This window comes from Apteryx rowi, unplaced genomic scaffold (genome assembly GCF_003343035.1).
Source record: "Apteryx rowi isolate R43461 unplaced genomic scaffold, aptRow1 scaffold_612, whole genome shotgun sequence".
NCBI classification, from domain to species: Eukaryota; Metazoa; Chordata; class Aves; order Apterygiformes; family Apterygidae; genus Apteryx; species Apteryx rowi.
The window spans coordinates 224,523-237,021 of NW_020450886.1; the positions used below are offsets into that span (position 1 = coordinate 224,523).

The 12,499-nt window shown below is 42.4% G+C and overlaps 1 protein-coding gene across 5 annotated transcripts in view; it reads left to right on the top strand.

Moving 5' to 3' along the window:
• FAM219A (family with sequence similarity 219 member A) overlaps positions 1–12,499 on the top strand; it is an 85,824-nt gene that overhangs the window by 37,495 nt on the left and 35,830 nt on the right. For all 5 annotated transcript variants that reach the window (XR_003256336.1, XR_003256335.1, XM_026083731.1 and 2 more), the window contains exon 2: positions 406–505. Coding sequence is in view for 3 of the 5 variants with exons in the window: in XM_026083731.1 (XP_025939516.1) it covers positions 406–505 (100 nt within the window). In the remaining 2 variants the exon portion in view is untranslated. The remainder of the gene's footprint in view (positions 1–405; positions 506–12,499) is intronic.

The following is a 12,499-nucleotide window of genomic DNA, read 5'->3' on the forward strand; positions in this document are numbered from 1 at the left end:
TTAGTTTTAATCATAAGGTTGGTTGGTCCACTTGGAACTGGGCTGAAACTGTAAATGCGTTTCATACCAACAGACCAAATAGTCACTGCATGAAAATGGTTTTGGACTACTGCCAGCCCAGGTTAAATTTGAACTGATGACCCTCCCCTCCATATTATATTCCCAGTATCATCCATCATGTAAGTTTGATGCTGAAAGCTGACATTTCCAGAGGTCTTTTGAGCATACTCAACATGCTTCCAAAATTCTGTCTTTTGCCCCTACATTTCAGTCATTTGAAACACAAACATATTCTCTGTTCCCTCCAAATGCAGGTGGGGACTCCCCTAACAGCCAGTTAGAAAAATGAGTGCTTAACTCTTTCAGCTAAACCCTTCTGTTTTGTTTCGTTTTCTTTCTTAACAGGATCCAACAGCTGCATCAATTTCGGACAGAGATTGTGATACAAGAGAGGGAGAGACCGTAGCCATGAACTATAAGCCGTCCCCACTTCAAGTAAAATTAGGTGAGTCTTTGTTGATGGAAAATGAAAATGCTGTATCCAGGGCTTGAAGTATGGTATAGTGCTGGTRCAATCATATGCAGATCTCCGTATTTATGGTTGAGCATGCCAGCTCAGCTCAGACAGCTCTCAGAACAATTTATCAGTGTGACCCTGCTGCTCAGAAAACCAACCTACAAACGTTCAAGGGCCTTGTATTTTGGGATGGGGTGGAGACTCTCTTTTGAAAGGAAGGCATAGTTTTTCACCTCTACGGACTTTTATCAAGGTAAGATCAAGGCTTGGCCAAGAAAAAGAATGAAGATAATGTAGAGGGACTGTAAAAAAGAAGAGAAGACAGGATGACTGCGAGCAAAAGGGAAAGGATCAGAGGCTCAGACCATGACCAGGAAAAGATAGAGCTGTTTTACCGTGAGGTGGAGTGTTTTAGGTTTGTAGAGGTTCACATAGAAATACTCATGCTCTTTCTGAGCAGTATTTTCTGTAAGTGGAATCATATTAGCACAATACACCACTTTCTCGCAAGGCTAATGCTTCCAGACGGGCAGCAATCCACACTATTCTGCTTCCAAAACTTGAGCCAATGTTGTACCACACAGACTCAAGAACCTGACAAAAAACAGATCAAAGGAATAGTGTGGTTTTTGCTCAGATCATGGATAAAAGATGGGAATCTAAGCCTGGAAAATTTCTGAATAGGAGCAGGAAGCAGTTCCCTAGTTGTCCTTCACATCAGAACAAAGGACATTGATAGGACACTGCTGGAACTGATTGAGGGTGACTATGCCGTGTTGGGGAAGGCTCTGAAAGAAGTGGATGTTCAGATGTTCAGTGGAATAGCTCTAGCCCCTACAGAATAAGTGACAGTGAAGGTCAGCAGACAGCTAATGTTAGAGCAAGATTTGAGGAAGTCTGAGCACTGGCATATGATAATGAAGAGATTTTCTCAGTAGACAAGTTTTACCCAAGGACCTGCAGCACTACTGCAAACACTGGTGTTGGCCTCATTGATAAGAGAAGCCTTAAAGAAACTCCAGGAAAAGGCTAGGAAGCACTTGTGTAATCTTAAAGCTTTGCCTGAGTACATGAGAGTAGAATAGTCAGACAAATCTGGACATGGCGGTGCATAAAGGAATATCACAGAGTAGGCCCATAGTCAGCAAAGGAAAAGAAAGCATTAGCTGAATAAGGTATTGGTGAAAGAGTGACTAGGGAGGAAAAAACAAAAAGTTGGATATGCAAATGCAGCAAGATTACGCAGCAAAGTGGAGGAGCTTGAACTACTGATCCAGGATATGAATGAGTGAATTAGAACAGTGTATCTGTCCTGCAGTAGCAGTCATGGGTACTCTAAAGCCAGTAGCTGCTGTTCAGGAAAAGGCAGGGTGTAGCAATGTGTTTTGATGATGGCACAATTCAGAGTTTGGTAAAAGATTACCACTGCCAGCATGCCATATACCACCAGAATCCTATTCTGCTGCCCAGAGAGTTCTGTAATGTTATTAGAAAAATATTTACTACTGCAGTAGTTGTTATGGGATAGTTTAATGTCAGGAAGCGGGTTGGAGAACAACTGATACTGTTATTGGTACATCTGAGATATTTCTGCATTTCTGGTCAATAAAAATATCCAGCAGAGATTCACTGGAGTGATAGGAAATGGTGCTGTTTTAGACTTGGCTTTGGTAAGTCATGATGACATTGTAGCAGAACTGATAATAGGAAACAGCTTTAGGTTCACGGATAACAAATTCATTTCATGTAAATTAAATGAAAAGATAATTTAAAGTAGATCTGCAACAAATTTCAGAAGGAAAACTTTTGTAAACCAACTGCTTAAGCAAAGACAAGTGAATTGAGGAGCCCGGGAACTCAAACGCATCAGGCAGTGTTGAAGGAGAAAGATGAAAGGAGATTACTAATGAAGTCCCCCAGCAGTCACTCTTGTGACTAATCTTATTTATGTGTTCATTAACTTTGGCACAAAAAACAGGAGTTGGCTAAGAAAATTTACTCATAACATATTTGGGAGGCCTCAGTGCAACAAAGAATCAGAAATACTGTAGAGAAAGAACATTAAATCTGTAATAATAGAAGTGAGAAAAATTAGATAGGAGAAAATGAATCTGTTGTAAACTGGGATTTTATCATTTGGAAAAGACTAAAGAGGAGGAAGACCTGATACATTAGTTGATCGTAGAATAACTAATTATTAAAACGAACTAATACAAGAAAATATGCCATAGTCACACTTCTGCAGAGTTTACCAGCTTTTTTCCAAACATCAGATATAACAGAATGATTACTCTTTCTGCCAGAACTTCTGCATACCCACATAGGGAAATTTTAATTCCATTTGGCCACTGCTGCATGCTGTTATCCACCAGTAAAGAGGCAAAGGGAGGTGTAAGAATCAGTTTTTCCATCAGATAAAGATGCATCATTGCCATTGTGAAAGGCCAGGGTAGGATATTTGCAGTGGTGTGTAACAATTCCCTCTCTTGAGTTCCACCAAGAGAAATTCAAAGTGAACTAGATTTAGAAAAGGGCTACAGATGACCAGGGAAGTGGAAAGACTGTCATATGAAAACTAAAACAGGTTGGCTTGTTGAGGCTGGTAAAGCAAGACTGAGAAGGGATCTGCTTATCCTATATAAATCCATCAGGAGTAAACACCAGGGACAAAAAAAGAAATATTTGAGCTAACAGACAATGTCAGCACAGGAACAGTTGGTCATAAATTGGTAAGGAATACATTTTATCTGGAAATATTCTTAACCATGAAAGCAGGGACAGCCTGGGCAGGCTTCTTTGGGGAATAACAAATCTAGAAAATCCCCAAAACTCCTGTTGACTTAGAGCTCCATAGGAATATAAAAGGGAGGCTGTGATCTTGCTGCCTGCCAGGACTTCCTTTCTAGCTAGTGCTTATACCCAGCGAATATTCAGTGCTGACAACAATATACTTACGAAAGCAATAGCGGCCTACTTAAGGGCAATTGTCCGACAAGGCTGATGAGCATGTTCCTGCCCTAACTCCAGAGGGAAGTCAAACACCTCACTCAGCCAGAGGATATAGTGTACCTCTTTAATTATGTGAACACATATCCAGTGGCATTTGGATCGACTTTCTACTCTTAGGCATATCAAGGTGAGCTCTAGGTTACCTGGGGCAAAGTGAGACTAATTGTATTGTCTCCAGCCAGTGGAACATGTCTTTAATCCACATCAGTTCCTGCTGCTTTTATTCTTAAAATCTGCCCAACCTATAGAATTTTCAAGCAGTTTAATGGCTCGCATCTCTCTGTTCTTGCTCCTATTCATCCAACTCATCTTTTGTCTCTTCTTCATTAAACTCATCAGGACGTGGATTGTCTTTTAATCTCTTTAAGCCAGACAAAGTTAAGGTACTACATAAATGTTTAATAGCTTAACTGGCAGAGCCATTGTTGGGGTTGTTAGCAACTAGGATTCTAATCCTATTGCAAGTTTTCTGTATGGATAGTGGCATTTTTCACTGTTAAATCAGAATCAATTGTTCAAATGTCAAATGCTCCGATGGAAGGTTGATAAATGTCATTTTTTTTCTCTGTGAAAATTCATATATAAATCTGTCGTATGTGCTTGCTGGAAGCTTGGTTCAAGTGAGCTCAATTAAATACCAACCCAGCATGAATACAACTTTTGCTTCCAGAGCCCGCAGTGATTGAAGTGTGACAGAAAGAGTGTGCTGTGCTACATGCACTGGGCACAGACTTATCCTGCCGTTTAAAAGTCCTTTCTATGTTTGTTTCTTTCCCTCTGTCATTAATACATTTCACCGCCATATGTTTGCTTGGGAGTCAGTTTGATACAAGAAAAACTTCAGAGGTGCACTCTATTTCTAGTGTCTTCCTAAAAATTAGACCTGGTTTGTAAGTGGAATGGTAAAACATTTAGCTTGCTGCTGGGGGCACATGGAAAAGAACCTTGCATCAAGGGCAAATAATATCTCCTTGGGGTTCATATAGTTCATCATCTCAAGCCCTTACTGGAATTACATCCATATTAATTATATATTTCCTGCTTTTCTAACACTCCCACTTTGTCTTTCTATCAGAAACTCTTCTGGGCTTGACCATGCTTCTTTCTTACTTGCAAATCACTGGATAAGGATCTGGCCAGAGCCGTGAGGGACTGGGTGTCCATTAGTGCTTGTGACATATCTCCAACACATCGTTATTAGGAGACATATCCAAATGGAATGCATACCACAAGGCTTTTGGAAACAGAAGAGAGTTGTGATAAGGAAAGAGGGAGAAACAGAAAAATCCGGAAGTGTTAATCTCAGAGACTCCATATCCACTGGAAAGCAGCAGATCCCTATGGGATCCCCAGCAGCTGATGTATTATTTTAATGAAGCTTGTGCCACCTGTTTTTCTACTTTGCATTTTTAATTTCACTTCTCTGCATTGAAATCCCCCCCAGACAGTCTGTCCTACCTAGCAGTCAATGATGAGACAGTTTTTGTTAAAACAAAATTGGCAATGTGGCAATTGATTGGACTGTTGCAGGACAGGTCACAGTGGTGATGAGGGACTGTGGCAGTGGCATCTTCATCCAGAGCATCCACCACACTTGGGACAAGGGCAGTAAATCCCCCCTTTCCCCATCAGCAGGTGAACATAAGAGAGAGCAAGAGAGAGACTCATAACAGCCTTTATCCCTCCAAGACATCTCTGTTTCCTTCCCTTACTCAGTGGCTATGATTGGCATGCAGGCTGGCTTCCATGCTGGCTTTCGTGTGATTTCAACCAGTGTATGGGGAAGCAAAACTGGAGTGCCCAGACTGTAACACACAGCCAGGACAATTAATGGGCTTGAGGGAGATATTCCTCCCACAGAAGGAGGTCCCTGACTGTAACTGGCTTCAGGAAAACCAAATGGCAAGTGGTGATGATGGATATCTAAAATCAAGCTGCCACCAGGGAGTTTTGTTTGTTTTGTGGAAAACTAGAGAGGCTCTCCTTAGCTGTGGGTTCTAGAAAAAGAATAAATCTTCTCTAGTTGTGAAAATACATGCTGTCTAGACCAGATCCAGACGAGACTTGAATGGTGTAGTCAATACCTTTCTCCCCAGCTTTTTGACCTCTGAGTAATTCTCTGTGGACTCTTTCACCTAGACACCCATCAGGGATCCAGCCCACCTAACAACAGCCCTTCTTAGCATCTTTATTTTAGAAAAGGTACTAGAGCAGTGCCTGTTTATAAAGTTCCCATTCAGCCAATGGGGAGAGGTGGGTATTTTTGGAGGGCTCTGGGAGGATCTTGTCTGCTTAGATGTGAGCATGTCCTCTGTTTTGACTAGTTAGAGAAATAAGGCACTACTTTTGGAAGACTGCCCAATGGGTTGCCTAAATGTATGTGAAAAGTGAATGCCTAAGCTAGGCAAACTGGATCCCACCCTAAGATTCAGTGAGCTACATCCAGATGAGGTCTTCTGTTGTATGACCCAAGAGGAAGCCTAGTTCATATTGATGCCGACTTGAAAGTGTTTGTTTTTTGTCTAGATTTTCGTTGCAAAACTTCTTGTAAAAAGTGGCTTGAAATGCAGATGTAACAGTTCATTTTTCTGCTTTCCTAGATGCAGTTTCATTTCCCTCCCAGTTTAGATCTCATTCTGACATAAATCTTAATACCAAGAAGTATAGTGGCTGATACGAGTCAGCCCCATAAGAAGAAGCAAGTTTTACAAAGTTGCCTTTGATGTAAGCTACTGTAGTTCAATTATATACTCCACCAGCCTAACCAGAAACTTTCCTTGCTTCAAGAAGCAGGAAGCAGTCATAACACTCATACAGCAGAGCTATTTCATGAATAAATAGGGTGCTAACACTTTCCTCCTGGCAGCTGCATTGTAGGATGTTGCTGTAGAGATCACTCTTAGAGCGGGTCAGTCACAGCCGAGCTACTGGGAAGGAAGTTCTCACCTGGAACCTGGACCTATTGCTAGGGTGGGCATAAAAGCCTCTTGAGTCACCCTAGCCTGGCCTTTTGGCTTTCAGTATGACAATAAAGAGATGAGAGCAACTGAATGGCCATAGGGAACAGATTATGATGTGAAAGTGGGGCCTGAGCTATGCAAACAGCTCAGGGAGAGGTGAAGGAAGTCTTGATAGAAAAAGCTGTTCTCTGGCAAATAGCATTAGTGCTCACCCTCCAAAGAGAGATCTTGAGTTAGACCGCCAAGGGTTCTTGTCTGCTTCTACTTCCTTCTATATCAGTCCCACCTTTCCACATGAGATGTTGACAAGGATTAAACTTGAATTTTTCAAGAGGCTTTTCCTGTTCCTGCTTATGCTAAGACACTTGCTGCTCATCAATGAAAGGTGACTCTTTGATACCCAGGGCTGGGTTGTAGGATATGAATACATGAAAAGTGGCAGCATAAATCCATGCCCTGAGGGAATGGACCCAACCCCAACCTCTTGCTCATCACTCCATCACTGTGTTCCTCCGAGTATGAACATCCTAAAATTTTACCTGATGGCAGCTAAGGAGTTCGTATCTCTGGTTTCCACAGTGTCTAACTGGGGATGGGGATTCTGTGTGAAGCTGCCAATTAGGTGTGTTCACTTCCAAGCACCAAATTACTTTACTTGTTCTATTGGATTAATTCCTGCTCATTAGCAAAAAAGATTCTCAAAAACCTCAAGAAACTATCTAGTCTAGAACAGATATTCAATTAGAGCAAGCAACTCTGGTGAAACAGCAAAAGAACCCCTGTCCCAAAGAAATATAGCATGTTGCTCCCTGATGTGCTTGACTTGGACAAAACTGAGGATCTGATTTATAGCTTGGCTTAGATTCTGGGCCGCAACTTGGTGGAGATCAGAATGAATAGAGGAAATAATCCATTTGGGGACAGAGGCTGACAATGCAAGCTGTGGTGTTAGCTCCTGCCTTCCAGCCTGCTGCCATGCATTTATGGCAGATATTAAATTGCCTTACTGTCAGGAAGGAGTAGTACTGGGAATATCAGTCAATGAGTTGAGAACTACAAAGCCCCGAGGGTTCAGCATAACAAAAATGGTGCATTTCTGGTTGAAACTTTACAGATAGTCTGTAATCCTAGTAAAGGATCGACTGCCTTTTTCTCTCCATGTTGCTCCTGAAGCTATGATTTTTCAATTTCTGTAGTTAGTTAACCCCTTCTCCTAAGGTTGTGTGTGGACTCTGAGTTTGTTTTAGAGCAGCTCCCTCAAAGAGCCCAAAAGTGCACAACAGAGTAACCTATCCCAGTGCTGTTCAGAAGGCTACCTCACTTGGGCAGGCCCCCTTCCAGGGCTGCTTTTGCCACAGATCAAGATGAAAAACTGGGTGCTGTGAGATGTAGTCCCAAACAAAGTGGGAGACAAGCTTCTTGTGTAGAACTGGATTGCTTGGTACCTGCCTGCATCCTTGGCTCCTTTTCTGCATCATCACTTCCTCGTCTGCTTCACAGCTTGTGACTTCTAAGTGTTTCATACAGAAAACAGAATAATAAGGGAAGGTTGTAGTAGACTGGACAAATCAATGCCATTAGCGTATCCTTTTGTCAGTACCTCAAGTACTACACTATTCCCAGTTGTTCTTCTGTAACAAGGCGATTAATGCTAATTAGGTGCAGCAGCTGTTGTTTCTGGGAAGAAGCTCTGTAGGTAAATTAGGGAAACATTTTATAAAAGAATCTGTAACTCTTTAGCTAGGTCCCCAGGTTCCAGCTCTATTGACAAAACTGCAGATCTCCATATCCATAACTGTTTGCATGGCGACCTCAAGTGACATCATTACCTTAAGTGCACAAAGCCATTTTCCTCCCCTGGGAGTGCCCATTTCCTTGAACACAGGCTGTACTTTGTACTGGGAGAATGAATAATGTGGAAGCCAGAGCGCAGTGGCAATAGAGCACTGCTATTGATTTTCTTCATGAAGATAGAAGTGCAGCCTACCACTCGGAGGTCTCCTGAGGCTGGGAGGAATTTATTTAAACATTATTTCATATGTTATTACTCTTTCCATTTGTAAGAGAAATTGCGTACACAGATTTATTGCAGCATCCTTCCTGTAGGATATCTCCAGGCTCCTTTGAAGGGGATGAGCAAACAGCTGCATCATGTTAAGGACAGTAAGGCTGTCTGCAGACAGAGCAGCGAAGAGGAGGGCAGAAAAACAGTTGTGACAGGCGTATTATTGCAGATTTGTTAGACAAGAAGAAATGGGGCAGAAAGGAGGAGGTGGGTAAGACACTGTAGCTGACACAGGCTCCAGTAAACAGTTAAGCCATTAAGAGACTGGAAAAGAGCAACTCACTGGAGTTCAGCAGAGAGCTCTGGGCAGGAGAGAACATGTAGGTGGGTAAGATAGAGAGAAGGGAGGTACCAGTCAGCAAACCCCTGGAGCAAAGCACTAGTAGATGAACGTTAGTTAGCATGATGTGCCAAATTATTTACACCAGGGGATCCTGGTCTTTCTGGAACTGCAATCTTCTGGATTTGTTATGCCACCCCACCAGGGCCTTACTTGCCATCCCAGCCCTCCTTCATCATATGTGCACATCTCCTGTGACAAGTTACTGGGTATCCACACACACCTCACAACCCGATGTACATGCACCACTGACATCATGTATTGCACACAGTACTCTCAGCTAATATGCCTTCAGATATGAAGTCATGAAGGAGCAGGCTATGAGGTAGCTGAGTAACGTTCATGGCCRTTTTTTGGCCATGCTTTAACCACTCTGAATTTTTACAGCCTCTGTAGACAAGGAGAGGGAGCTAATCCTGAAGATTCACTTTTATACAAATTATCTTACTATGCAATTAGAATTGGCCAAAGTATCTGTAATCTGAATGGAGGTTTTGTGCTTGAAGTAGAAGACCAGGGCTGCAAATTATAGCTTCTCCTCCTGCCCTGACCCACCATAGTCTATCATCTCAAATATGAGAAGCAGCTCAAATCATGTACTGCTTATTTCACTAGAAGGTTGTGAGCCAAAACAAATTAGGCAAATTACTGAGATTCTCTGATAGAAGGAGGGAAAAATACAGTAATTGAAGTAGTGATCAAAATGAAAATCACCTGGTCTAGGAAAGCCTAAATACAGTAGGCGGCATCACAGAAGTGATGAACTGGTGGACAGTTCAGAGATGTTGTTACATGGTGTGTATTACTCTCACCACTGTTTTCCATGCAGTAAGTAGAGGGTTGGTGTAAAAAAGAGAGATCTCCGCAAAGGTGATTTGCACCTTAACACTGCCATTAAAAAGACCAAATCCAGCTGAGCTGACAAGGCAGCCTGTTCAGGTGCTGGCACTTGTGACAAAATCAACACAGAAAAGTGGCAATAATGCTAATTTTTTTGGCTTCTTAGAGCCCTATATCCTCAAACACAGGTTCTATCAGCTCTTCTAGGTCATCTCAGGGGAACRTTTCCCCAGCTCTGAATTACCCAGGTGATATCATTTCTATAATTCCTTTTAATGTCTCCTTAGGTAAATGACTTTCTGTGTAGCACTCAAGGGAAGCAAGTAGAACTAAGTGTAATTAATGTAAACTGTCTCTAGAACAGACCACAGCATCCACAGATAATATTGTTTGATGCATTTTTTTTCTGTTTGATTTATTAATGATGAGCCTTAAACTGTACCTGACAGTTAATGGAATTTGTTCTGACTATTCAGTGATGTGGGCTCCCCCTTTGTCTTCTCTGTGCTGCACACTCAGCTCTTAACCGGGAAAGGTTACTGTCTGCTTATTGAGTGTTGGGGCTGAAATGCTATGTCAGCAGATCAGGGCTCTGTATTAAGTAGAAAAAACACACGCTTGTCAAAGAGAAAGAATTTGTGCTAGTATAAGAAGTTTACTTCAATTCTTGTTTTTTGACTGCTGTCATTAAGCACAGATGATGCTGTCAGCACCCTGAAAACTTTTCTGAGATCTTAAAAGCTCCTTCAGAGACTGAGAGCTCAGAAAAATCTACAAACTTGGCATGCCACAGCCAGAGAGCATGATAGGTGAGAATGTCATCAGTATTGTGGGTCCTGGCAACAGCTGGGTCCTTGTAGGGTGAGGATGCCCTGGTGGTCTTCGAAGCACACCTCAGCTGAGCATGAACAGAGGAACATTCAAGGAGCCCTTCTCCTCTACACTAACTTGGGGGGTGGTCTTTCTTGGCTCCAAGTACACTAAGCTGGGCACAACAGAGCCCCAGTGTGCCAAGCACAGTACAGTGAGGCAGCTAAAAGACCACCTGTGTGCCCAAGTGCTTACTGTGTCAGTCAGTGAGATGTACCAAATGAAATGGTGGAGAAGAGGTAGATAGAGGCAGCAGCAACAAAATAAGCATTTTTTTTTTGCCCAAAACTGTCAGACTTCACCGTGTTCATCAGTTTCAGTTTAAAGGTCTGGGGAGAAACAATTCCCAGAAGTAGGAGGCTGCGCAGAAGGAACCATGGGGGTTTCTTCCATGGTTTTTCATGGAGGGAGAGATGATTGAAGCAGGCTATGGAGCAATCCAGGCCTATGCTGGACACATGCAAAAGAGGCTGTTGCTTATGTCAGCAGACTGGCAGAAGCAACTTTGCTTCAACTATTCTCAGGAATTGAGGTTGGGGTCAAATATACAACCACCTCTTACACCAACACCACTGCTTTATGGAGAAGTTTCAGCAGCAGGAATGAAACAGCAGTGCAGATGGTGGGGTCAGTTGTACAAAGAGGCTTCTGGATCTTGCAAATCATGGCTGGGACTAAGAAGGAGCTCTGCCCGTTCCCTGACAGTCACTTCACCTTTGGCAGTAACTAGGCAGGTGGCCTCTTCAGGAGTGACTGCAGTCTGAACCTGTTACAGTCCTGCTCTGCTGTGTGCAGCAAGCCTTCTGGCACCTCTCCTCCTTTTCTTTCAAACCTCAAGCTTTTGGCACAGCTCTCTTCTTGTTCCAGTTGGCAGTCATTCTCTCTAAAGCAAGTCTCACTGAAGGAAAATAAAGCCACTTTTACACATGCTACATATTTACCAAGATGAGATTTTATTTAAAAAGTTGTAAAGACGCAGCAGTAATTGGACAGTCTGATTCCATTTCTCCAGTTGTTAAACACAGCTATCGTTCAAAGAGCTTTAATTACTGCCTGAATCATGGCTGAATAGCTTGTGCTGAGGGTAGGCATTTATTGCATCGTTCATGGAAATGAGACATCACAGTCTGGTACTGTGCAAATTAGCTGTATTCCTCTTTATGAAACTTCTTCCAGAAGGAAAATCTTGAACTGTTCATCAGATTTTCAAACACAGTCCTAAAAGAAGGCTTTGAAAGTCTTGTCATAACCCATTGCTCTACAAGCCAGTGAAGCAAACAGATGATTTTAGATAGTTGAGTTACAAGGGCGTACATTCCCACTCAACTATCTGGGACTACCAGCCACATGTATACTCTGGGCCTGCCCCAGCTACAAAATCAAATGTATTAGCTTCCTGTGGTGGGATCCAAGAAGAGATTTGCCTTACACATAGCTTAAGTTAAGGCTTTCTCTTCCACATTTGGTATAAGCAAAGAGGGTGCACGCAGTGAGTTACTGCATTTCGGGCAACAGGGGGTGACTTAGTTACTTGTGGCATCTATCCTTATTCTTAGTCTACTAAAAGATAACTTTAAATCCCTGGTTTATGGGCTCACTACTACCGGTTGCATTATATACGATCATGCACCAGGCTCGTGCTGGGACTTCAGTTTTGTTTTGTTGGGACCAATTCCTCATATGCCAAAATCTTATGCAAAGTATAGACTGGAGGAGTATTGTTCTGGTACCAAGGTATTGTGTTTATGCCACAAGCCTAGTCTCTAGAAGGCGCCTGTACTTTCACAGTTAGAAGAACGTGACTCATTTCCAACTTGACTGTAACTTCAGCTTCCAGCTACTAACTCTGCCTTTCTCTACTAGATTAAATAGTTTTCCAGGGTCAACACTCTTCTCTG